The 25,128-nt window shown below is 47.3% G+C and overlaps 4 protein-coding genes across 4 annotated transcripts; all 4 read right to left on the bottom strand.

Annotated features, from left to right (window-relative positions):
• Window positions 1–2,299, bottom strand: LOC142879923 (alpha-1-antitrypsin homolog). Its single transcript, XM_076013484.1, has 5 exons — window positions 2,179–2,299; window positions 1,334–2,000; window positions 889–1,159; window positions 579–726; window positions 1–467 (listed from the first exon to the last, which is right to left on the bottom strand). The coding sequence occupies exons 2-5, from the start codon at window positions 1,989–1,991 to the stop codon at window positions 276–278; spliced, it is 1,269 nt and encodes a 422-aa protein (XP_075869599.1). The 5' UTR covers window positions 1,992–2,000; window positions 2,179–2,299; the 3' UTR covers window positions 1–275.
• Window positions 2,300–2,899: 600 nt separating this feature from the next.
• LOC142879922 (thyroxine-binding globulin-like) lies at window positions 2,900–7,040 on the bottom strand. Its single transcript, XM_076013483.1, has 4 exons — window positions 6,183–7,040; window positions 4,808–5,075; window positions 3,197–3,344; window positions 2,900–3,116 (listed from the first exon to the last, which is right to left on the bottom strand). Exons 1-4 carry the CDS (start codon window positions 6,994–6,996, stop codon window positions 2,928–2,930), a joined length of 1,419 nt encoding a protein of 472 aa, XP_075869598.1. The 5' UTR covers window positions 6,997–7,040; the 3' UTR covers window positions 2,900–2,927.
• Window positions 7,041–7,717: 677 nt separating this feature from the next.
• LOC142879917 (uncharacterized) lies at window positions 7,718–12,328 on the bottom strand. The gene is made up of 10 exons (XM_076013477.1): window positions 12,153–12,328; window positions 11,811–11,860; window positions 11,630–11,725; window positions 11,186–11,269; window positions 10,978–11,087; window positions 10,740–10,946; window positions 10,474–10,667; window positions 10,288–10,367; window positions 8,858–10,086; window positions 7,718–8,109 (listed from the first exon to the last, which is right to left on the bottom strand). Exons 1-10 carry the CDS (start codon window positions 12,229–12,231, stop codon window positions 7,983–7,985), a joined length of 2,256 nt encoding a protein of 751 aa, XP_075869592.1. The 5' UTR covers window positions 12,232–12,328; the 3' UTR covers window positions 7,718–7,982.
• A 3,220-nt stretch (window positions 12,329–15,548) lies between these two features.
• LOC142879982 (uncharacterized) lies at window positions 15,549–24,244 on the bottom strand. The gene is made up of 11 exons (XM_076013574.1): window positions 23,718–24,244; window positions 22,693–22,815; window positions 22,419–22,588; window positions 20,673–20,728; window positions 20,393–20,531; window positions 20,174–20,301; window positions 18,412–18,547; window positions 18,130–18,307; window positions 17,935–18,015; window positions 17,044–17,323; window positions 15,549–16,953 (listed from the first exon to the last, which is right to left on the bottom strand). The coding sequence occupies exons 1-11, from the start codon at window positions 23,979–23,981 to the stop codon at window positions 16,220–16,222; spliced, it is 2,289 nt and encodes a 762-aa protein (XP_075869689.1). The 5' UTR covers window positions 23,982–24,244; the 3' UTR covers window positions 15,549–16,219.
• Window positions 24,245–25,128: the final 884 nt, after the last annotated feature.

Below are 25,128 nucleotides of genomic sequence, written 5' to 3'. Positions count from 1 at the left end.
TTCATGGCAAGTCTTTATTTTGCTACCTATTCAAGACCGCAATAGCGCAATAACCTAAAGATGAGGCAGATTTGTTTCAATGGGTTTGTCCACTAATGGTTGTGTCTTATACAAAAAAATATTCTGGCTTTTACAAACTCACAAAGGCTCACAGTTTATTGGTCCATTTCAGGTGAATTTGAGCTTCTTTCCACAGTAAACATTAGACGGGGTGAGGTTGAATTAAAATGAAAGAATAAAAATACAACAGAAGCCACTCATTTCCGCTAATGTTTTTATATGGCTGTGGGGTTGTTGATCTTGCCCATGAACAGGATGCTCCTGGTGGACTCCTCCAGGAGGAAGATCATGAACGGCCTGTTAAGTTTCATGATTTCTGGCATGCTCATGGGCATGATCTCAATGACGGTGCTGGCAGCCGCCGTTGTTCCTGTCTCATCGACGCTCAGGGCAGCGCGATGCGAAACCTGGTGGTAGGGAAGAAGAGGTTGCAAATCAGTGTGCTACGCAAAACCTTACGTGCGTTGTTGAACATGTCCATACTCATTCATTATGTGGCACTGTTGAGTATGCCATACCTTTGAGATCTTGAGTCTTGCCTCTGTGGATATCCCAGAGAAATCAGCACTGTCCCCATAAGCATTAGTTACTCCCAGTTCCTTCAGTGTGCTGTCCAGGGAGGCGTCGGCATTGATGGAAAACTTTGGCAGGAACAGATCCACAGAGCTGACAAGCAAAACATTGCCAGGGTCAAAATATTTTTGCATATGCAGTTACAGCTTGTTAATAAGGTTAACGGTAAAGATTACATTAAATCTGAACAGAATCAGGTGAACAGGCGGGCATCATTAGAAAACATCAATCAGGAACTGAAACATCATCTCTTACCCTCGTCCCAATTGGTCATGCCAATTCCTGAGGAGGTCCTTGTTGATTTTGCCCTCCAGCTCGCTCATCTTGCCCTCATCAGGCAGAACAATCATCATGGAGGTGTTGCCCTTGTAGGGCACCATGATAACTTTGGTGTTGTTGTCAAAGTCATTGTAGAAATCGAATCGGCCGGTTCTTTTCATCATGTCCACCTGGACCTTGGTGTTCTCGTCCACGTGGAAATCCTCCCTCTCTGTCAGATTGGCATCGAATGGCTTCACCCACTCTCCTGTTGACACACACAGATGAGAGGAAAGTTATTAGCAAAGCTCCAGCGACTTGTAAGGTTGCGCAAACCAAACCCTGTTCGCTTGATTGAAAGACATAAAAAGACAAAAGCCAATTGATGGTGGTATGTTAAGTAGCCTATCATCGGATGATCGGTTCCCAATCTGGAACCTACCTTGGAAATAAATGTAGTTGATCAGAACCATGGCTGTTTCGGGGTCCAGGTCCTTCACTTGGTCTTGGATCATGTTATGGGTTTTGGCTGCAATGTATCTGTTGATCTCCTCAGCAGCAGAGGCAGGTTCGCCGAAGTTGACATCAAAGAGCTTTCCAGAGTAATGCCTCTCAACATCGGTTTGGTACATCTGCAGAGGACTGAAGCCTTGTCTAACTGCCACTGCGTTGCCAACGGACAACGCTTGGTTGTCATCGCTGGACTGAATCATAGAGAAAAGATGAGAATAGGCTTCGTCGATCTGGTCCTGGGTAAGACTGCTGTAGCCCAGTGCGGAGACCATCTGATTGTAGGTTTCTTCTCTGGCTCCTTTGGCCAGCATGGCCAGGGCTGAGGAGATGCCCAGGGGTGAGAAGAAAATGTTCTTCCCAGCATCGGTCTTGGCAGTCAGACTTTTGTAGACAGCAAAGCCGAAGTCGGCATTATGGGGAGCGATCTTGTGGCAAGCCATGGTGTCATGATGGTGGTCGTGGTGGCCGTGGTGGTCGTGGTGGCCATGATGGCCGTCATGGCCGTGGTGGTGACCATGAGCGTGGTTTGCTAAAGCCACAGCCAGCAGAAAGGCTGCAACTGTGCAACTAGCAATGAATCCCCGCATCTTTACAGCCTGTCCAGGACAGAGAAGGTTAGTCAGTCTCGACCGCTTTAAGTGAAATTAATTTTCAAAAGGTGAAACCCCTTATGGCTTAGTGCAGCCCATGGCTAACGCAGTTGCATTTTGCCTTGGTTTTGCAAGTGAAGGAAATACAAATATATGCATGCATTTGCAAAAGTGCCTCACTTACCCTGGGTGTCCTCTTTGCTGCAGGCAGTTCAACAGTAATGTCCTCCCTTATATCCAGGCTTGACAGTCAGCTGACAGTTTGTTTAAATATTAACCCTGCTTCTCTATGAGATAGCAGGCATACTATCTCTACTGATGCAATCCGACTCGCTCTGCTCATCTTTGGTGAGAAAATGAGTTGCTCTACACGTGATTGCATCAGACATCTTCCCACTTGCACAAAAACTGACAAGCCCGACACCTTGATGTTAAAATATACAAGTTTCTTTGTCTCTTTCACCGCTAATGGAAAATGCCTCAAGTCCTACACACTGCATTACGGCAATCGGTTAAAAAGTTTAGTTGGGGAACCTTAAGTGAAAATTAACAATACACCTCATCTCTTGGAAGATGAGTTGTTGGACACGTATTGATTAATGGGTTGACATTTTTGTTACTTTTGATAGATCTGCTGTCCTACTCTGTCAAACGCACTGCCATTCATCAATGAGCTAAATGCCACTGTGACATGTCCACAAGGCCGTCCGGTGGGCCTCACGAGGAAGCTAAAAATGTGACGCCGTTTTCGGTGAGCTCTCTTTTCGCCAGGGGGTGGCAATGTAAATTGAAAATATCAAAATCAAAAAGGAAAAAAATGTTAATGGCAGGATATTCAAACAAATCATCAAATGGCATTGCTGAAATTTTTTTTTAAAGGTTCTGATGAAAGGGAAAAAACAATGTAGTGGGAAATTGAGTATGTTTATTCCATTAGACATCTGTTGGATCTACAATCCTTCCCATCAACAGGACAAGCCCTGTGAGGTTGTCATAGATTATCAGAATGAAGGGTCGGTTGAAGGTAATTCTCGGTGGGACAGAGAAGTCCAGAGGGATGTCAGGTCTACCCCCTTGGTCCAACTTTGTCTCTTCCACTTCCAGCAGGACCTCTTGAGAACCCTGAGTGTTGCAACGCAAAATTAAAAGTCATTGCATTGTCACTTTTCAGTGCACAATGTTAATCAAGACAAATCCTTAACCTTGACCAGTCTGAGCGCCCTCTCTCGCAATATTCTGGAGACGTCTGCAGACCCTGAGAAAATGGTTGTTATCCCCGCGCTCCTCAAGAGGCTCTCCAAACTGTACGATTTCCTCAATTGAAACTTTGGGAAAAGGATTTCTGCCCGCCTGTGGAAAAAAATAATCAATGTGTGTGTGTCTCGTTATGGCTTCTATCTCATACTTTCACTAACTGGGAACAGAGAGCAGCAATTACTGCTGAGTTTGAATCTACTCAGCACCATTCATCATACTAGCAGATGGCAGAGGGTAAGTGAGTGCGGGGGAACTGGTGGCCTGTCACAGATCAATACAAGCTCAAGGATAAGCAAACATACTTCATAAAAGACAGGTCCTGGAACATGTGCACAGTCACTTGCTGTACGTGCATGCTAGCCCTTGGGTTTCTACACTCACACGCAGTGCTTTGGAGCTATTATTATTTAAACTGTTAGGGGAGACAGTCGGCGGACACATTAGACCAATTAGCATCATTTGGTAGCGTTGTTAAGCCTGTGACTTTCATTAGTATACTTCAGTGCATAACATTAATCTCAGTGGAGCATTTTTTCCCCAAAATAAATCACTGCTGTTTTGCATTTACTAGAATTGATTGCTACCAACGCTAGCTGTCAGGTTTTGGGAATATTTTACAGCTTGTCTGCAGTGGAACCAACAAAAAAAATGTTCTACAGCGAAGGCAACAGCTCTTCACAAATAAACCCATATTCACATTAGTAATGTGAATTTGGGTTTATTTGTGAACAGTGTAATGATTGCACTGTTCGTGCTGATTGATTGCAATTCACTGCTGTAGTTTGGAGTTTGAAGCACGTTGCAGAGCAGGTAACTAGTAAGCGCAAATCATCGCAAACCCAACAAACTTTGGTACCAGCATGCACGCAAAAACACAATTTAAGAGTTGGATTTAAATTGAAAGCTAAAGTTTATAGCTATAAGTAGCTCCAGTCACCACGATAATTGGCACCTCAATTTTTAAGACTGTTCTGAATGTGGTAATGGTGTTGTGCATTTGCATTTACTCCCAATGAGAACACACTTTACACAATTAAGGATGCAAAACATATAAATGCAATGTATAGAAGTGTGCCGTGACACACTTACTTGTAATCTGCAGAAATGCAGTGACATTTACATCACATTGGCCTGAAAACGGGATCATTAGTGCCTGGTATTCCTAGTTTTAACTTTTAACGTTAACATTTCGCTAGTTCTGCATGCATAGTAGCCTTATCCGAAAGAGCCTGAGAGTCTCTCTCAGTCGAGGAGCGAGGAGATGTGACTCGTTATTTTATGGAGTAGTCTGGAGTGAAAAAGGTCTAATACTAATAGAGGACATCACTCTTTGTAAGTTAACTAAGATAATTGCTTTGCCGTCGGTAGATCGTCTTGCCTCTTTGAAAAGAGTTGATCTGTGTGGCGTTTTCGAAGAGGTGAAATAAGATAATCAAAGACCTAACATTAGGTAAAACACAGATAAAGATATGAGGAAGATGGTTGATATCTGGGGTCAAACGGTTTCTTATAAGTCAATATTGGGCGGGTGTCTGGATAAGAGCTGCCCCACGTACCCCGGCTTCAGGTTGTTGATCCAAAATCTCATGCGGGCGTCGGATAGACACTCCTCCAGGGGCTGCAGCTCGGCCTTGGGCAGCAGGAGCAGCGTGGCCAGGCGCTCCGACTGGGCCGGCTGCACCACCGTAGCCGAGCAGTTGGTGTCGTACAGCATCATCACCTCGGACGAGTCGTCGCCAAACATCATGGCCACGTCCACGCCGTCGGTGGCATTCAGCTGGAAGCGCTGCGGCACAGCGGGGCGTCGCTCGAACGGCAGGCGACCTGATTGACACAGTGGCGGTAGAAAAGAAGATGGAAGAGGTTACGCATAAATTGTGGCCAAATGAATCGCTCGCACAAAAAGGGCCTCGCTGTCTGATTTTAATGCCACAACCTGACACGTCTGAACTGGATGTGTGCGCATTTGCGAGTGTTGTCCAGCAAGTTCAGGCCGAACAGGACCGTGGAACTGTAGATCTGCTCATTTTCAAGGAGCTGAAGACGTTCTTGGCGGACAAAAATGCTGATTTGTTTCTAATTTTGAGGCCCATTTTTCCTTTCATCTGCGGTAATGAAGGCAGTAAATTCCAACATAATCCCCCCCACCTGACAAGTGGCGGACCATCTAGGTGGGACATTAAACAGCAGGGTTATTGCACAGCTTTGGGGCTGCTCGTGATAAGCACCCACTCGAAAATGCGGTTTTATCATGCGTCATGGTGTCGCAGATGTCCCCAAATTTTCTCGGTAAGCCCGCAGGTAGAGAGCCAATCGTGAGCTGAATTCGAATTGCTTCAATTTTTTTTCCGATCGAGACTCGTCCTTGTGGACGTCTCGAGCCGTGCCACAAAAGCTTAAGTGGACTCTGCCTCGCACGGCTCGTACAGCAATGTGCAGGCTTCTGATGTAAACAAAGTGAATGTGGCAGTGCGGGTCAGAAAGATCGTGAGACGAGAAGCCCATTGTCGTGCTGTTCATCGTATTTCTCTTGCCAGTCGATCCGCATTAGCTCAAGGGCAAGCAGCCCTGCAGCGAACATCCTGACTGTGCCGTCTCCCGTGAACCTGTGACATCCGGAGACCTTTCAGACGGTCGATGGGTTTTCTTGGCAATGATGAGCAACCCAGCCGAACAATAGTTTAGCCAACTTAGCCTCAAAATTAAAAGGTGTTGCACTTTGTACTTTAAAAAATTCAGAAATATCCTTTATTATTATTATTATTATTATTATTATTATTATTATTATTATTATTATTATTATTATTATTATAATAATAATAATAATAATACAAATATCTTCCAACCTTGTCTCAAGAAGCTGCCGTCTGAACCTGAGGACACTTTCATCAACATCTCTCATCACTTTCACTCAGCCAACCCAAGAGCTACCTTTGAGATACACATAATTGTTAAGTTCGGGTTTGTCGGAGGCTTGCAAGTCTTTCACCAGCGTCTCCAGGCTGACATTGAAGACGGCGGCACCTCCACCGACGGGCGAGACGTTCCCGGACAGAAAGCTGTCATAGTCTGGAGAGCTCTTCCCATTGAGGCCGCTCCACACTCTCAGACGGGCCCCGGCGCGAACTCGGTCCTCACTCCCGGCCGTGCCCTCTGCTACATTCTCTACATCATCTGCGTTTTGACCCTCGGGTTCTCCAGCGCCGGCCCCTTTAGTGGCCCCAGTCCCTTCTTCTCTTCCAGCTCCATCCTCCAACTCTGCCCTTTGGACCCCCCTTGCAACCCCTCCCTCCTGCAGAGTGAGATTATGCAGCAGGTCCACCAGAGCCGACATGGTAGCCTCCACGCTCTCCTCTGTGGAGTTGGCTGCCAGCCCCAGCGCCCCCAAGGCCTGGCTCTGACTCTCAGGCCCGGACACCTGGGACAGCAGGACCAGAGCTGACACCAGGCCAAGGGGTGAGAACAAGATGTTCTGCTGCTGCTGCTGCTGCTGTTGCTGCTGCTGGCCAGCGGTTCTGGTGGCCAAGTCCTGGTAAAGCTCAAAGGCCAAGACTCTGTTCAGGGCTGAAGTGTTGGTCTGCCGCTGCCAGCAGTCTTCTTTTTCCCTTTGCGGCGGCCCAGAGAATTGCCCCACGGTCTCCTTGGTTGGGGCCAAGCCGTTTGCTGTGCAGCCCAACAGCAACGCTAGCGCTGCCAGGCGCGTGAAACTGACCATCAAGCGCACCATCACTCCTTCGTTCACCATCCCGGCCTGATCCAAAGATGCCGCAGGTTAAAAAAAAGCGCCAAACTCTAGCTGCTATGGGGAAGTGTGGGGGTGTCGCTGGTGTTGAAAGCATATTGATCTTTGCTTCTGAGTTTTTGACCCAAGGGTTGAGCTCTAAGTAAACATGACTGTGTGTGTGTGTGTGTGTGTGTGTTTGTGTGTGTGTGTGTGTGTGTGTGTGCGCAGATCAGAGGACAGTGCATGCTCAGACACACCTCCTACGTTTTTGACAAACATGGATTTTGAACACTTGTGTAACTTGAGCATACTTTGATTTTCTCTTTTCAAGGAGAAGTTAACACTTGCAAGGGGGGGGGGGGGGCATTCGCGAGAGAAGAACACGGCAGAATACCGTCTAAGTCACTTTGAAACGTCTAACGGTGGCTAAATATTAGCGTCTTAATCTGCCTTTGTCGATGCAGCTTTTAATTAAACAGCCGGTCAGGTGGGATTCCCAGTAATCAAGTGGAAAACTGTGTGGAAAGGCTGATATATCGGACTGTCCCTGCAGTGATACTGCAATGCCACCATGTGGTCGATATCATCAACTGCACTGTAGCGGTTCCATCTTGGAATAGTGGTGGTTCTATCTGAAAGTATGTACATTAAAGAGACGGCAGTGGGGGATTTTTTTGGTAGCCTTCTGAAAAAAAAAAACAACACACACAAAACAAAACAGTTAAATTACTTTATTGTCTGAACAAATAGCTGAGAACATGTTTGCTTCAGGGAATCACGGTTGTTTATCTGAAGATGAAACACCGAATGATAAACGATTCCTGCTAACAGCGGTGGAGGGAAAAAAAATACAACCAAGAGCTAATCATTAACTGCTGCCATGAGGGAAATTCAGTGACACAGATAAGGAGTCCAGCCGGCCTTATGAGTCCCCCCTGCTTTTTTTAGGGCTGCTTGATAACTGAGCTAATAAGCGCGTCTTGATAAAGCAGTGCTGCAGGCAGGGCTCAGGAGTTCATCTGATGCAGGATGAAGCAGCAGTAGATCACAATCCACAGGGCCAGGAGCGTCTCCAGCTCCAGCGGTGTGATGTCACAGCGGGCCACCGCAGCCTCCAGAGTGAATCCTCCCTCTCTGTGAGGAGGCAGATAAGACACGGAAAAAGACTCAGGCTGAGCTCGTCGCTTTGCAGTCGCCATTTTTGAAAAACGGAGCAGAGCGCAGACAGCGCGGTGTCGTCTTTTGCAAGGTTGAGTTAACTTTGAATTATCCATCACTTCTTCACTTATTTATTACAGAGTTGTGTTTTTGAAGCTCTTTCATCCTCCACAGAGCCAAAGCACTGGAAGTGTAAAAAGGGGATAGAAGATGTTTGAGTACATCCTGGTATGACTTGAGAATTATAGGTCATTGGTGTATCTGCCCTAACCCTAACCTCCCTAATGCCTAACCCGAGCCCTAACCTGGTCTGATGGTCAATTCTTACCTTTTCCAAAAACCTAACCCTAACCCTGATTAAAAAAAAAAAAAAAAAGCCATATAGCATTTAGTTTTTGATTTTGTTTTGGTTGTTTTCTAAAACTAGTTCTAGAAATCAGCTCTTTGTGATGTTTGCTGGGAGTGATGTCAGTTTCTGGAGATCTATGTTTTGTTTTGTTTTGTTTTTTGTAAATCACTTTGTAAATTTAATCAACTGGAGTCCAGAATGAAAGGTTTCTAAATATTGAATGTTTAGAAACCAGTTGTACAAATAAATAAAATAAAAAAATAATAATTCTGAAGGATTGGAAACAATAATTGCTCAGTGAGCTTTACATATTGTCTCTTTTTTTTTACCCACATATTTTACCCACGTATTTTACAAAAAAAAAACATGACCCACCTCAGTGGCTGATCAGTTGCACTGCATGTCTGTGGCCACAAGATGTCGCCAGAGTGGACATTTTTTCCTGTCGTTTGGAATTTAAATCCATCGGCCTTGGGTTCTCCGCTTCTCTCCTTTGCTCCGGTAATCGGGGTCAAGTAGACGGGATTGTTTGCACCTCCGCTGTGACCCTCCCCTTCTCGGCCTTCAGAAGTTAAACCATCCTTCTTGACATTCCCATCGCGCTGTTGTTGGGTGTGAACAGCAACTTCACCGCCGCCTCCTGTCACTTCACACGCGCCCCTGTCGTCCTTCCCCTCCCTCCAGCACCCTTTTCTCTTTATTTTTCCCATTTCATCTCTCGCTCCGCCGAGTGCTGTCAAGCTGTCGTCCTCCTTTGCCGTCTCACTCGCCGCCTCACAATTTTCACTCGGACCTCTCCCGCTTTGTTCCTGCGGCTCTTTCCTCCGGCCTTGCGCTTCAAACGCATCCATTTTCCGGGTTTCATCCGCCTCAGACGGTGTTTTATCACACCTGTGCGTCACCAATCCCGCATCTTCTGTCACCTCCTCACAGCAACGGCTGCCGCCATCATTCCTCGGCGCTTTGACAACTCTCTGCGCTCCACATTCTTCTCCGTGGCTCTTGTTTTTCTCCTCTGACTGCGAGTCAAACACGTCTGTGCTTCTTACCATCCCTCTGCAACCGCTTTCATCCTCCTTCCTTTCATACTTCTCAAGAGCTTCTGATTCTGCCGTTTCTTCGACTTCTAAACGTGTGCGTGAGGCAAGTGGTGGGAAAACCTGCTGACTCAGGTCCAGGGTGTGGCTTGCGGCCTCCTCTTCCTCCTCATCTTCTGAATCCAACGCTGACAAGCTGTAGATTCCCTCCTCGGAGCTCAAAGACAAGCAGCTGCCACCCGGCCTCCGCTTCCTGTAGGTCCGGTCCGCTTCCTTCATCCACGATCGGATCTCCTGGCTTAAGACACCTGCATCCAGTGGACTGGGCGGGTTCACCGTGCTCCTCTTCCTGCCCGCCGGTGGCGTGGCAGCACAGCTCGCAGGTTGCTCGGAGACGCCTGATGGTCTTCTGGACCACTTTTTCCACAGGAGCTGCTCGCTGCTGGTCTCGAGGCCTTTGAGCAACACCTGCGCTTCAGGGTCATGAGCATGAGTTTCCCCTAAGCTGACGGGCTCAAGTGATTCCCTGTTGGGGATTTCGGGAACGTCGCCGTATATCGCACCATCCTGTAGGCACAAGTGGAATTTCAATCCATCGCTCAATTTAAAAGCGAAACAAACACCACTTTTCTCTTAACACTGTGTTTAGCGTTATAGCTTGTGGGCCGTTAGCTTAGCATGCCTGGTCCTAGACGAAGCAGCACCCGGTGGCTAAGCTGCTTAATCAACATTCTGATGTGTTCCGCCTGTTACTCAAGGCATACAAACCTCTGTGGTCAAGTAATGTCTGAGGAACATGGACACGTAGGTGATGATGCACTGCTCGTCCGGAGAAGCGCACAACAAATCTGTGGAGAAAAGAAAAAAAGTTAGTTTTCCACGGTACAACAGAGGCAGTTGGAACACAAATTTTCATTCTTACACTGTTAATGGAAATATCTCTTGTCCAAGTACCTTCAGACTCCAGCAGTGGCGGAATATCCAGACAGCGATGGGCGATCTCGAAGGCCAGCTGGATGTTCCGCCTGGGATCACTGGACAAACTCTCCCTCAGGTCAACCAGGGCCGGGTTTATGGACTTGATCAAAGCCACGATGGCCATCCCGCTGCTCCAGCTCTTGCCGAAATCCTGCACCTGCACCCCAAACCTATTTGGATGAAGCTGGTTGCGGTTTGTTTGTCTTCACTCATTCGATTTTAGCCTATTTTTTCAGACTGACCTTGACGTAAACGTTTGGACCAGCTGCAGCAGAGTCTTGATTGTTTTGCCCTGAGGCTTTGGCTCCACATCAGCCCTTCTGCCTTTTCTTGGCGCGGCATGGCGGGAGTAGCTGCTGCCGCCGCCGCCACTACTGCTGTCATCCACCTGGTGCGGCGGCTCGCTGGCACCCCGCACCACCGGTTTCACCTGCGTTCGACACAAGTAAGCAACGACGCCAGGAGTGGAATATTACTTACTGACACATGGGACCTGCCTGAAAATGCAGGATGATGCTCCAAATAAGATTAATAACAACAGAAGGGACGCCGTCAGTGATGCCAGAGAGGTCGACGCCAGACAGCTTCACCTGAGGGACAAACGGAGATCAGGTGCAACCAGTTCTTCTTTTTTCCTCCAGGCTTAGACAGACAAAACACAAAGTTGCATCTTGCAGGTGACACTCACGTGTCTGTCATCCAGGAAAGACAGGACCTTGGAAATGTTATTTAGTCGAAAGATTCGTTGAGGGGAGGACCTGAACCTGTAAAGCTAACGTAGGAGAATAAAGTAGAGGAGTCACAAGAACATTGCACAGGAGGAAAATGGCTCAGATTTCTTTTAGCTTTAAAATCCAAATCATTCAATGGATAGAGACTTTTAACTAAGACTTCTAGAAAACTTTACAAAGTTGTAGACAATGGCTGGTGCTAAAGAGATTAGCTTGGATGTTGCTATGACAGCTTTTTTTTTTCTGGACTTGTTGGTATTTTCAATTTGAAAGAAGAACAGAAAGTTAAAACCAAAGACTTTTCTTTCTGGACAATATTATTATTATTATTACCTCTTTACTGTCTCACTAACTTTGTACACTGGCATCAGACTAATTCCACACTTAAACACGATTCTCACTAGTTTGCATCCTGACAGCTGCTCCAGCAGAGCCATCAGCACTTGTCCGTCCCGGACTTCTGCCAACAGGTCGCGCACCATGAGTGGAGGATCACACTGTGAGTGAGTAAAGAATGCATTCAGCAAATGATCAAATGAAAAAAAAAAAAAAAAGAATAAGGCTTTGGCCATGATGCCTCACTTTCTGCAGAAGCAGGTTCATCCAACGGGTGAACGTTCTTATCCGCGTTGCTGTGGAACAGAAGAAGGCTTTCAATGAGTAGGAGTGGAGGTTTGCACTTCATTAGGCGGGAGAAATTTAGAAAAATTGACTTTCTCTGCATCTTTAGTCCTTATAATCACATTTAAAACCCTCTCATTACATTTCTTTTTAATTAAATCCCAGGTATGTATTTTATTGCCTTTAGTTTTCATGGATCCTTCTGTGAAGCAACTCCTGCTGTGCATATTTTAGGTGTAAATCATGTTTGAACGAGTGCAAAAACAGCTTCTGATTGAGTAACAGAATTTCTCCTCACTCTACCTTGCGTCCGCTGCTCACACTGATCGGCCATCCCTTCCGCCGATGCTTCCTCAGAGCCTGGGTTGCACTTTTCCTGCATTCTCCTTCAGCTTTGCTTCAATTTTTCCGACCAAGTATAGATCCCAAATGGGAGGCAGTTATAGTTGCTGTGAGCTCTCGTCGTCTGAACACGAAGAAAGTGCAGCCATAGTGAGGCAGTCGGTCCTGCCTGAACACGCTGAAAGTTCCCCCTTCCGTGAGTCTCCACTCCCCGTGACGCCCTGAGCCTCCGTCCCATTGGCAGGCTGCGGTTAATAAAAATCACCCTGCGGAGGCAGCCGTGTGAAGTCAGTTTACAGTGAGGAATCGGCAAGGATTACTGTGGCCACCTTCACGGGTCGGATGGTTCTGTACCTGCAGAGGGAATAAATCTTTGCGACGCTGTGAGACTTGCAGAGAGGGAAACGTTTAACTGCTCAAAGCGGAGAGAAAGAAGAGAGGCTCTGTGCGATGACAGAGGTGGGCGGCTGGAGAAGCGTTCCGGACTTGAGTCCTTTAATGCCTTTAAGTGACTGCTTACACTAGATGACATGTTGACAGTTTAGATATGATCTCAAGTCAGACCTGAGATATTTAAAGGTGATTCAGAAGCCGAACCTCTGTCTATATGTCTGCATGCGTCAAAGAGGAGATTTTCAGATTACACCCTGATTGGTTTGAGCAAACAGGCCGGATGAAGCAAACAGATGAGGCGACCACTCGTGGGTGGCACGGCAGAGCTTCATGCCAGTAAGCGCACTGTCCTGATGGCCTCATTTAAAAAAAACAAAAACGAGGGAACTACTGAAAAACTAAAAAGACAGTAGGTGCTCTCGCATTTTCTGGTACTATCAAAAAAGTTTAGATTTTTTTTTTTTTTTTTTTTTTTTTTTTTTTCTTAAGTAGTCTAACACTAACCCTACCTTCTTAAGAGCAATCAAATCCAAAACCACATTCCCGTCATAGCACGTGTTGCAATGCAAAATCGCAACATGTTCAAAAATGACAAAACAAATTGTGACATTTTCTGCAACCTATTTTTAAAACTGCTTCTGATTGCAGATTTTTCCTTTTGCAGAAATGATTGTCCTTGTATAAATGCAAAACATAGTGTTGCTTATATACCTACATAGATGCTAATATACCCAAATTATGCTTCCCTCCTTAATCAAAACTGTAACCTCTGACCTGCGTCGGCGGAGGGAGGGCCCAAATCTCTCCCTGAAAGAAGTGTCAATCTGTTTGTTGGCACACACACACACACACACACATACACACAAACTGAGACGACGACTTAACCACCACGTCACCCTGGATCGCTCCCCCGGCAAGGTAAAACTCAATTATGGATGAACGTCATTAGAAACCAGACACAGGTTTGCCCAGACTCCCTCTCTCTCTCTTTCTCTATCTCTCTCCCACACACACACACACACACAATGTATAATGGGTACTGCAATTATTCTGAGACACCCAAGACTACTGAAGTGCTAATGGAGTAACACCATCCATTTCATTCTCTCACAGCGCCTCCTGTAATTTCAGCCCCTTGCCACTAGGTGGCCATAGTTGTACTGTTTTCACATCACTACCGTATTTGCCAATGAAAAATAGCTGTGGTTAATGGTGCACATAAGATTTACATTATGTTGTGAACTTGATATCTGTTGTGCCTTTATTCTTTTGTCCTGGTTCTAAATCCTTGCGTTGTTGTGCGGAGGGCAAACACAAAGGGCACGTCTCTCAGCAGCCATCAAGAGGGGGATTAAGCTGAAGTGTCATGAATGATGGCACAGAGAGGCCATCTGCAGTGTGCACAGAGTTTCAGCTTTCAGGCTGAAAATGTTTGTGCCATCGTCCTAATCAAACCGTGCCACTGTCCCCGTTACACTGACGCACCAGGTGGAACACTTAAAGAATCCATTTAAGTGTTGTTGTTTTTTTGTATTTCCTTCTCACCCCATCTGGTCAAAGGCAGATGACGGCCCTCTGGAGTCTGCGTCTGCTCCAGGTTTCTTCCCACAGGGGAGTTTTTCCTGGCCACTGTCGCACTTTGCTTGCTCGGGGGGCCCAGTTGGTTCTTTTTCTCTGATTGCACAAAGCACTTTGAGACGTTTTTGGATGGAAGTTAGCACTGTACAAATAAGTTGATTGATTGATTGCTATCAAATAATTTGGTTTTATTGTATGTAAAATAAAAACAAATACAATAAACATGGTCTTTCTTAGTATCACATTGAACGGATTTTTTTCAACATAAATCTGAAGGGAAATGCTGAGACCAAGCCGAGGGCCGAGGTGGCGCCTGGCCTCCCAGTCAGGAGATCAGCCCGATACACTTTATTTATGTCAATAGCACAAAACTGCGCATGTTCTCTAATAGCTAAATAGCACACAAGGCACCGGGTGGCACGTCCAAGCGTGCGTTAACGCTGCCAACAAAGCCGCTTGAACACGCAAACGCATGACTCACGTCGGGGGACCACAAATGGGCGACTCTGTAAGGTTGCACCTAACAGGACTTGACATTGGCTGCAACCAGTGGCAGCAGAGAAATTGAGACCACATCAGAATGACCGAAGATATAATAGCGCGTCTATTCCTGCTAATGACTAAAAGCTGCCAAGTAAATGTAAGGGGGATTTTTTATTTTTTTTTTCTGTCAGTTCTTACAGAAATGTTATCCGCAGTCTGACTGTAACCAAAGGTCGAGTATTGTAAGCTTTGGATTAACTAAACCCCTGAAGAAGTAACCAAAAAAAAGTTGTTTTATTAATGCTTAAAATACACTGAGAACTCTCCCCTTCATGTTGCTCCATGGCTCCTAAGACAAGATAAGATCAACTGGCCGTCCTTGTTTGATATGTTGACCCATTGTGCAGTTTGCATCTTGTGTGTTTGACCAATTACCGTGTCAGAACTTACTTGATCAGTTAAGGAGCCAATAAGGTAAGTGGAGTGTGCGATGTAGCCGCATCGCGAGATTAAATCTGTCCTCATTGGGCACAGGCATAACACGAGGCAAATGCGACACACACACACGCAGTTATGGGTGGACAGACGGTATCAGGTAACAGCCATTCAATTATTGAGCAACTATGAAAAGGCCCACAAAGCAGCAACCAGATTCCACCGCCTCTTTGCAGGAGAACTGAATATTAATCATTCAGAATGTTGGAAATGTTAGATTTAAAAACAAATTGTTAAATTAGGACGATGTATAAGATTGTCAATGCAGAAATATTTGGGTTTGTTGAAAAACCCTGAAGTTTATAATTGAAAATATACAAAGCAACAATAATGGCGAAACATTTATTTGTTTTTATTTGTTTTTACAAAAATATTTGTAAGAACAGTGAAGTGCTGCGTTTACAGGGCTGACAAAAAGATCTGTTTATTTTGAGTACAGAAATAGGAGGCAATTGGTAACCGGGCCAGGGCTCAACAGTGAAGGTCCTAATAGGTTAGTTTGACAAAAAAAAAATTTGGCACAGTGACATACAAACAATGCTTTACATTTTTTGCTTGTTTTCAAAGAGTCCAGTGTGTGTGCATGAATAGAACGACACTAACAATGTTTAAAAAAAAAAAAAAAAAAACACTTGTGAAAAGTAGTGAAAGTCTGAAAAGTCTTCTGCAGCAGTCGTCTACACCTGGTCCTCAACGTCCACTGACAGTGTCAAGATGCTTTGTGATTCTCCACACCGTGTGTGCACTGTTGAAGAGTTGGGCATCTTTGACACCTAGCTTAGAGCTACACCACAAGGACAAACTCCACATGACAGCGTTGTCTTGACACTCTTCTTGCTGGCCATTTTTACTTTGTTAAATTCTATTTTTACCCACTTTTCTCACAAACTTTGATTCTATATTTTCTTACCGTCACATTTATTTATTTATTTTTTAAATCCTAGCCACTGTCACCAGGCAATTTCCGCTCAACTGGAAATTGCTCAGTGGAAGTTGGAGAATCGAATGGACACAAAGTCCTGTAAATCGCATGTTTCTCGTAACTGAGCTGGACACACTTTTCCTGTCACATCCAAAGATCAGTATTCCGTGCTATGCAGATTGTTCTTCCTGTCTGCCTTTTCCTGCATGGCGGCAGGCAGCAACGGTAGATTCAGGTCCCCTGTCCGCCGCTGGAGTGACGAACGCAGCAGAACAGAATTCCTCTTTGTTCCATGCATCCCGTCTCCTCCTTTCTCCCCTTCTCCCGCTCCTCCTACTCCTGGTGCCGACAGTTCTCTCCTCTTGCTCTTCTCCTGCCGGAGGCTCTTGATAACCAAAGTGTGCTGTCGCTGCGAGGGGAACGTTGGAGGCTTCGACCCGTTCACCAGGAGACCCGGGGCTCCGGCCCGACTCAAGCCCGTCCACATCACCTTGCCGGCTCGGACGTCTTTCGGCGCCACGTGGCAGAGGCGGGGCAACGCGGCGGAGGCCGACGTGTGAGTCCTCTCCAGGCGATCTCTCTCCGACAGAGGCTGGTTGTCGGCCTCCGGGAGCATCCTCGGAGATACCCCGTTCTTTTCCGAGGAGTAAAACGCTGTGAGGCCGTTGGGCTGCTGCTCCTGGAAGCAGTCCACTCTGAGATCCGCCGCCCCGTCCGATTGGGTCGTCCGGAGCAGGTGCGTGTGCCGGATGGGCCTCAGTGTGCCGCCCTCTCTGATTGGCTCGTCGGGCAAGGGGACTTGGCAGGGCGCCGAGTCGCAGAGTTGAGACGGAGGGCTTTTGGAAGGAGGCGCGCGGGCGTGGACGAGTTCCTTGTCCCCGAGCGTGGACACTGCGACCCAGAAAATGATGAATTGGAGAGACACACCCAACACGAAAGGACTGTGTTGCACTTTCACCTCTGGACTACGGCTACCGGTACCTTCGGGAAACAGCATTCCTCGGCCGGCCGACGTGATAGCGGTATCCTCGCCGGCGCCGCCGTTCTCCGCAGAGGGAAGGCGAGGGGTCGTCCGGGGTGAGGCCGGGCGAGGAAGCTGAGGCAGAGACGGCGACGGCGGGCGGTTCTCCGCGTCCACCCGGTGGGCCTTTCTGAGCACTTCCTCTGGCCGCCTCCTGCTGCTGCTCTGATATTCGGCGGTCTGCTGGGCTCTCAGGGGTCTTCCGGCCTGCTTGGAGCTTTTCTCCGACGTCACTTCAGCCTAAAAACATGCAGGCGACGCAGCGATTAGTCGTCGGGAGACTAAAAAAGTTATGAAGTGGGGAGCCTTGCAATCCTAAACAATCCTAACCACATCTGTTTTTACACTCGTGGCATGTTGCAATTTATTGGTATCACGTTGGGGAAGTTGTCTAGATGTCGTCATGGGCTTGCAATGGTTTTGGGCTTTTGGGGTTGTTTTTTTTAGATGTAGTAAAATGAAGGCAAGTTGGATGTGAAGGCCTTTGTTGTATGCAGATTTAGCAGGGGAGCGAATGTGGCGGAGTTTGTGAGATTTCAGATCCTCATGCGGGCTTGTTAGCTCAGAAGAATTTAGATTTTCCTCTGTGTCAAGGAATGAGGGAAAAAAAAAAATGCTGGACACACCGAAACTGATACCCTATCATACTGGAGTCAGGAAACTCTTTTTTAACGCATACTGTCACATTAAAAGTTGATTAATTGTTTAATCAATGCATACCACACATTTGCTTTTTTATATATGTATACCAGGACAGATACCGTGGACTTGTTACCATGGCATCACAAGAGATTTTGTATTCTTAGATCACGGATTTACTCGGGTAATACTGATGTTGTTGTCATGGTTACCTGCTGCAGAGTTTTCTCTGTCCTGTTCCCCACTCTCCCTGCAGTCTTGTTTGGAGGACTACAGTTGTTGCCCTCTGATGTCTAAAAGATACCAGACACACAAAGTTTCAAGCTGTTCCTAAGTTTGGCTTTGGAAAAAAAAAAAAAAAAAGCTGCGCGTGGATCTGTGAGCGTGTGCGATGATGAGGCGCGAACCTTGGCAGCTTTCGTTCCTCTCTGGCTCCTGCAGAGCTTTTGGAGCAGCAGGTGATAGGAGGCCATAATGGCGGAGGGCCTGTTGGCGGTGACGGTGTGCGTGATTTCCGACGGGGAGTAGTTCAGCGTCTCGGTCATGTATGTCAGCACAGAAGCATTGAGGTCCTCCGGACACAATCTGGTCATTTACAAACACAAGAGCACACATTTTTGCTTCATTGTCTCTGGAAGTTGCTTTTTAGTTGTGCTGGCCGGTAGTGTGTTGAGGAAGAAGATCTTCACCTGTTTTTGTAGGAAAGTGTGTGCAGTGGTTTCTTGGCGTATCCCTCGTTGATCCACTTGTCTTCCATCGCGGCTCTGACACTCGGCCTTTTCTCTGGCTCAGGCTCTAGGAGAGACAACACGAATGCCGTCGCGCCTGAAACACAGATCAAACTCTGTAATGAAGCCGAGGAAGAACAAAGGCTGCGGGCCAAATCCAGCCTATTATGTTGCGAGCCACAAGAAAGTTGTTTGTTTTTTTTTCCTGACAGCTCTAAATTAAAACAAGTTATATGAAAGTGTGATTCGGTACGAACCGTCTTGGCAGCTAATTCAATTACAATGTCCCCAAAGAGCAGTTTTCCTGACCTGAAGGCATCTGAGAGGAGAGCGTTTCCAAATTGATTTAACCTGCCTCGGAACACACTGTGATTATCGATCGGTTGGCCAGCCTGCAGCTACAGCCAAGGTGGAAAATTAGTAGCTGTGTTTAAAGTGGCATGATAGGCCAAAACCATTTAGGTTACAGGGAGGGGAAAAAAATAACAACTTAAGGGAAATTACGAAAGAAAAATAACGTAACCGTCCACCCTTCTGTGCATTGATCCGCTTTCTATCATCACTTCTCTCGCACTCACGGTCACCGAGGTGCTGGAGTCAATCCAGCAGTCTTGGAGCGAAGGCAGGGTTACACCCTGGACAAATTGTCAGTTTATCACAGGACCACATAGAGAGACAGGGAAACCATGCAAACTCTACACAGAACAGCCTTACGCCCCCGTGATTTGAAGCGCAAAAAGCAAAGAAAGAGGAACAGATTGTCTCTCCCTGCGAGGCAAACAATGGTAAGTGCTTGATCCTGTGTGTGTCCCGAGATCTCATCTCTGGGAAATGGAAATTGGCGGGAGCGTGAGGTCTGGAAGAATCATCCAGTCAGTGTTCAGAATGTTTCAATGACTCATTAAGATTTCGCTTTTGTGCTTTAAACTGATGCAGAAAAAGCATGGTCTCAATTCCTCTCTCTCCCTCTACTGACAGAAGGTGTAACTGCACAACGTAGGTAAACACGCACACATCAGGGAGGGCTCGCAGTCTTGCCACGGTTGTTACCATGGTAACAGAATCTCAAGTTAAACATAGCTTCTGTAACAATTTCTAAAAAAAAAAAGTAATAAAAGAAAAAGCTTCCTCAACAGGGTCGGCGCTCCTCGGGCGCAGACGTAACATGAGCCTGAAAAAAGTAGCGGCTATCGGATGTCGTCCGCGTCGGCATTAAGCCACTAATCTGATCTCATCAGACTCTCGGAGTGTCAGAGCGTTGCTGGTTTTCGCCCGCAGTCGCAGTCGCTGTATTTATTTGCGATGACATGGCGCCATGACGGAGTCGTAATGAAGTGACTTGAGACCAAAAATAAAGACCGAGCTCACGAGGGTCACAGCGGAACAAGAGAGTGAGGCAGATTTTCCCGCCCCCACCCCGTCTCCCGCTCATTTCTCGTGACAGTCCTGCGGTTTGGATCCCCGCTCGTGTTTTCGTAGCAGGCTTTCGGAGAAGCTGCAGGGATAATTACAATGAGCCGTATATTTTGCATTTCACACGTAATTGGATGGGACTGCGATAATGAGGACGGCCTTCTCAAATGGCACCGTACTCTGTTTGATTTGAACTTTCCACTTGTTTGTTGCTCATGTTTGGCTTTTCGCTGGTCGGAAATTTCGACATCAGCTCCCGCGAGCTCAAAAAGTTGGTGCAAACAAGATGTGAGAAAAATGTTCCGGTGACCTTTGCTGACGTCGCTCGGGATGCTGCCGATCTCCCCGTTTACCATCTTCTGATGGAGCTGCTTGATGTTGAACGGCTCCACGGTGAAGGGCAGCGTTCCCGTCAGCATGGCAAAGGTGCTCACGCCTCTGTGAGGGACACGAAGGGAAACACAGTCCTTGAGGATAAAAACATTGCACTTTTTTTTAAAAAACAAAAAGATATGATCGGATCGCTTACACAGACCAGACGTCCACTTTGGGTCCGTACTTCCTGTGAGCCAGCAGCTCGGGGGCCGCGTAGGCGGGACTGCCGCACTGGGTGCTGAGGAGCTCCGGGGACAGAGACTCAGCCTTCAGAGTGTTGCTCAGGCCAAAGTCTGCGCAAAAGATCAGTGGGTTTTTTTGGGGTGTTTTTTTTGTTTTTTTTTCGACGACATGTTCTGGAGAAGCAGCTTTGATTCTGCGACCAGGTCGCTGTGAAGTTTGTCGCCTGAGACGAGCCGGATGTGCCCACCTACCCACGATCTTGATGTTGTTGTGTTCGTCCAGCAGGAAGTTTTCGATCTTTAAGTCCCTGCAGAAGGATGAAAAAACAGGAGAGAGCTATCAAGGTGCGAAATGGCACAAATTTTGAGATGTGTGTACGTCCCTTGAAGGTGTCCCTTTAAGGGCAACCAGATGAGAAGACACTGGTTTATGCAGAAAAGGAAAAAAAAAAATTTGAGTTTGCAAGATTGAAGGGCACTAATAGTAATAATAATTAAAAATTATTAAATTAAAAAGAGTTTTGCTTTCATTTAAGACTTTCAGTTAACCAACAAAACCACAGGCTTATTTCCTCCTCAAATGAAGGAATCAATTACAAGTCGAGCTTCACAGAAAATCAAAGCCCCTCTCTTCTTTTTCGCACGTCTCCATCAAGGCGTGCATTTTTTGTTTTGTTTTGTTTTGGGGGGGCGCCTAAAGAATTCACTTGACTTCCCACCGCGCTGTCCTCGCCACCGACCGCACGGCCCCAGCTCGAACGTTGCAGTGGCTAAATGAAAATCTGCGGTTTGTTGGAGGGAAGAGGGATCCTTTCATCTGCCTCCCTCGCACCGGCGGACACCCGGGGTCTCGAGAAATCCAGAAACGCCACAAGAGAAGTTCAAAGACAAGACGCAAGGGAAGAGAGAGGAAGAGAGGACGGATGCAAGACAGAGAGAAAAAGCAGACATTGTCGTAAAAAGACTGGAGGAGCATGCGGCCAACCTACTGGACGTGGGTGGCGCACGTTGGAGCGAAGTGTGAATTTTCCATTTATATCCAGTTTAATCATCTTTGTGCGAGGACTGTGTGTGTGTGGGGGCGGGAGGGGGGTGTCCAAAAGGAGGTGCGAGTGAGCGGCCGGGAGCGCTCTCGCTGAGGGACTTCATTAGAGAGGAAGTCCGTGATGTCGTGATGATGTGTGAATCATGGCGCCGGCGCAGGATGATGAGGTCATCGCCTGGTAATCACATTCCCACCTCTGGAGGAGCCAAGAGGTCTTAAAGCAAAGCCCAGCACTGAGGCTGAGCAGCCTGCATGCGTGTGTGTGTGTGTGCGTGTGAGTGGGCATGCGGTGAGTGAGTGTACATTGACCGTCTCACACCAAGGCTGCGTTCAGACTGACTGCAGGCGAATCTGATTCAAATCAGATTCCTTCGCAAATCCGACACTTCGGGCTGGCTGTAGCGACGACGTCGTCCAGCGTAGCGTGTAGTGTGTGACGTCATATCAAATGGACTTGTTGCGATACGTGCCCTGGAGCTTGGCTTGAATGGAGCCATCTCCCCACAGACTGATGAGCCAATGAGTTTCCTCCACTGTCCAGGGACTGCTGGTTTTCTACTTCTTCTGCCTGCTCCATTACGTTACAGCTCCGCTCCTGGAATGGCGCTCTCTGGTGGCGCATTGGCTCTTGCGTCGCGTAGAGTGACGTCAAAGGACAGTCAAAACCCATCGGTGTGTTTGGAGCTGTTCACACTGAGATGCATCTGTCCAAATGCGATTTGAAACTACCTCCTGAAGGTGGTTTCAATCCGTTTTGCAAAAAAAATAATAAAATAAAATAAATCTGATTTGATGTGATTTGTGACTGTTCAGACTACTAAAGAGCCATCCGGTTTCAATCTGGTATGGATTTCGGCTGGCAGTCTTAACGCAGCAAAAGACTTCCACAGCTCCCACAATGCACTGTGCAATACGTGGCCTTGCTCTCTGAGCCGCGACCCTCGCCACCTCACCTGTGCACCACACCATGTTTGTGCAGGTGATCCACCGCCGAGAGGATCTGACGGGTGTAGCGCCGCACCTCGCGCTCCTCCAGCCTCCTCCTGTCGCAGATGCGGTCCATCAGGTCGCCGCCGGCGCAGAGCTCCATGGCCATGTAGTAGCTGTTCTCCGTCTCCAGAGTCTCACAATAAAAAACATGTTATTTTATGTCATAGTTGGGTGTTTTTTTTTTTTTTTTTAAACAAATTTCAGGATTCAGTGATCAGCGGTTTGCGTGAGCGGTACCTCCAGCAGGACTACGATGTTTGGATGTCGGACCATCTGGTGGATTCGAGGTTCTCTCTTCATGTTTTTCAGCACGTACGAGTCCTGCCGGGCCTTTTTCTTGTCGATCACCTTGATGGCCAGCTAAACACACACGCGCATACACACTGTTTTTTGCTGCTTTTTTGAAGACTTGCGTTGACTTCCCTTCTTGTTGTCCTTAACTACAGTACGGCCAATCTTCTAAACTGATGACTTTACAATGTAAGAATGAAGTTTTGAGGAAAAGTGAGGACTGGCAGGCTCACTCAAAAAACATTCATTTCAATCTTTATAATGCCTTATTCACAACACACACACACACACACACAGAGCGTTTATTTCTCGGATCTTTGTGGGTCATTTCATTAAAAATTCAAGTGTCACTTTAATAAAAGGGCTCCTCCGCGCCACCGCTGCGGTGTTTAAATATTTGCAGACTTCACCTCCACAGGTCTGTGCCTGTCCAGGGTGACGGGGGTTAACAGGGACTATAGCGCCGGTGGGGATGGGTTTAGTCAACGCCAAGGCAACCGGGTCAGGTACACATGAGCTCGGGTCAGCGGCTCAGTGACCGATGACAGACAGTCGCTGCAAACACACACCCACATAGACACGCGCGCGCGCAAGCGGCCACGGCCGTCGCTAAAGGTTTTAGCATTTCCTAGTTGTCTTCATCAAATCAAGAAAATTAAATAAACAAGTCAATAGTGAGCTGGGAAACAGGACAACAAATCTGTACCGTTTGACATTTCTACAAATGAGCAGGAAATAGAAGGAGTCGACTGTGCGAAACCCCGCAGAGAGTCACGGTTCTGAAGTCATGACAGATGGGTCTGACTCACTATTTTTTCATAACAAGCGTAATAACTATCCTGCCTGCCTTCATGGTGTAATTATCATGTTCGGCTTACGAAGGCACGAGCTGCAAACGTGCAATCACAGTTGTTGTTTTTTTCTCCTTTTGTTTTTGCACGTTGTGCGATCGTTTTCTCTCTCGGACCGACCTTCTCCCCGGTGCCGATGTGCAGCCCCTCCATCACTTTGGCGAAGGAGCCCTTGTTGATCATCTTGCCCACCAGGTAGGAGCCCACCCGCTTGGAGTGGGGGAAGCTCCGCAGCATCTCCCGGGGGACCTTGAGGGAGGGCAGGGACGGCCGAGCCCGGCCCGGCCCGGCCGTCTCCCACTGGGCCACGCCGGCCTCCCGCTCCCCTGCTCCTTCCGCCACCATGTCGTCCCGAGCGGCAGGCTTGGCCGCTACAGCTGGCATGCTGGACGGCGCCCGGGCCCCATGAGGCCGCCGCTCACGTGGGCGTAGTTAAATAACGACACACATACTTAGAAAAGATTCCCTCCGGAGCAGCAGGTGCGTTTCCTCGGGTCCTCGCGCAACTTATCCCGGTGACTCATGTGTAGGGGTGGGTAAGAATCCTCCTCTTCTCTTTTCCGTCTTCTGTTTCAGCTTCAAACCCAGACAGGTGCATCAAAGTGTCCGTGCTCTAACGCAACTGTGCGGCAACGACAAAAAAAACAAAAAAAACAGCGGCTTCTCTCTGTCTCCCTCCCTCCTTCCTTCTCTCCCGGCGCGGTTAGTAGATGATTAACTGTTGTGTTCTCAGGTCAGCTCCAGTGATGAGAAGGACATTCTACACCGTGATTACCCCCCCCCTCCCCCCCCTCACACACACACACCCCTGCATGCACTTAAGGTACACACATGCACACACACACAGTTACACAGTAACCAGTAGAAGGCTGCACGAATTGTTCGTCCCTTTCCTGTTTTGGTGGTAAAGGTTAGCGGAATCTAAATAAATATCTTAGTGTGACTGTCAAAAAGCACAGACATTTGAATATCATTGTCCATTCTCTGTAAATATGTAATTTGGGATCAATAAAGTACATATATCCATCTATCATTCTATCCATCCATCCATTTAACCATCCACTATCTCTTGTTTTACTTCTTTTTCATACCTGTTTTAATTCCTTCCCTCATTTGTCTATAAATGTTTGCTTTTTGTGTCCTCGTTTGCTAATATGTGAAGCACTTGGAGTTGCCTTGTTGGCCGAAATGTGCTACACAAATACACTTTGCCTTGCCTGATAACAAAGCATATGGCTTTGCGATATGCTTTTCCTCCATTAGGTGGCACTAACAATTGAACGTGAGGCTTTTAAATGTGCATTGTGGAATGGAGGCGGATGTAATTGCGAGCCGCGACAGTTGCTGATCAATGAAACCCCGCAGAGCGCTGTTCCTTCCCGTGAGTGACAGCCGCCGTTTAAGTCTGACCCCCCCCCGTTCTGCCGTAGTGCACATTCAAGTCCACGGGTGCGTGTGCTTGTGTACGCGTGCACGCTCGGGTCAAATTGCAGTGTCCCAACGCTCGATTCTTCCTCGGTCAGCTGATGAA

This window comes from Nelusetta ayraudi, unplaced genomic scaffold, assembly GCF_046127955.1.
Source record: "Nelusetta ayraudi isolate G7.1 ecotype Tasmania unplaced genomic scaffold, CSIRO-AGI_Nayr_v1 ptg000151l, whole genome shotgun sequence".
Lineage (NCBI taxonomy): Eukaryota > Metazoa > Chordata > Actinopteri > Tetraodontiformes > Monacanthidae > Nelusetta > Nelusetta ayraudi.
Note: the sequence above shows the minus strand (reverse complement) of the source record. Positions and strands in the feature narration are given on the sequence as shown.

Excerpts from the sequence above, each read along its gene's own strand:
- LOC142879923 (XM_076013484.1), bottom strand. The coding sequence starts at position 1,991 with ATGCGGGGATTCATTGCTAGTTGCACAGTTGCAGCCTTTCTGCTGGCT. Across the intron at positions 1,160-1,333 it reads CAACTACATTTATTTCCAAG|GAGAGTGGGTGAAGCCATTC; the intron begins GTAGGTTCCAGA and ends GTGTGTCAACAG. Across the intron at positions 727-888 it reads CATGACCAATTGGGACGAGG|CTCTGTGGATCTGTTCCTGC; the intron begins GTAAGAGATGAT and ends TTTGCTTGTCAG.
- LOC142879922 (XM_076013483.1), bottom strand. The coding sequence starts at position 6,996 with ATGGTGAACGAAGGAGTGATGGTGCGCTTGATGGTCAGTTTCACGCGC. Across the intron at positions 5,076-6,182 it reads CAATTATGTGTATCTCAAAG|GTCGCCTGCCGTTCGAGCGA; the intron begins GTAGCTCTTGGG and ends TGTGTCAATCAG. Across the intron at positions 3,117-3,196 it reads GGGCGCTCAGACTGGTCAAG|GGTTCTCAAGAGGTCCTGCT; the intron begins GTTAAGGATTTG and ends TGCAACACTCAG.
- LOC142879917 (XM_076013477.1), bottom strand. The coding sequence starts at position 12,231 with ATGCAGGAAAAGTGCAACCCAGGCTCTGAGGAAGCATCGGCGGAAGGG. Across the intron at positions 11,270-11,629 it reads AGCTGTCAGGATGCAAACTA|CTTTACAGGTTCAGGTCCTC; the intron begins GTGAGAATCGTG and ends CTCCTACGTTAG. Across the intron at positions 10,368-10,473 it reads GCCACTGCTGGAGTCTGAAG|ATTTGTTGTGCGCTTCTCCG; the intron begins GTACTTGGACAA and ends TTTTCTCCACAG.
- LOC142879982 (XM_076013574.1), bottom strand. The coding sequence starts at position 23,981 with ATGCCAGCTGTAGCGGCCAAGCCTGCCGCTCGGGACGACATGGTGGCG. Across the intron at positions 20,302-20,392 it reads AAAGTGGACGTCTGGTCTGT|AGGCGTGAGCACCTTTGCCA; the intron begins GTAAGCGATCCG and ends TGTCCCTCACAG. Across the intron at positions 18,016-18,129 it reads GAGGAACGAAAGCTGCCAAG|ACATCAGAGGGCAACAACTG; the intron begins GTTCGCGCCTCA and ends GGTATCTTTTAG.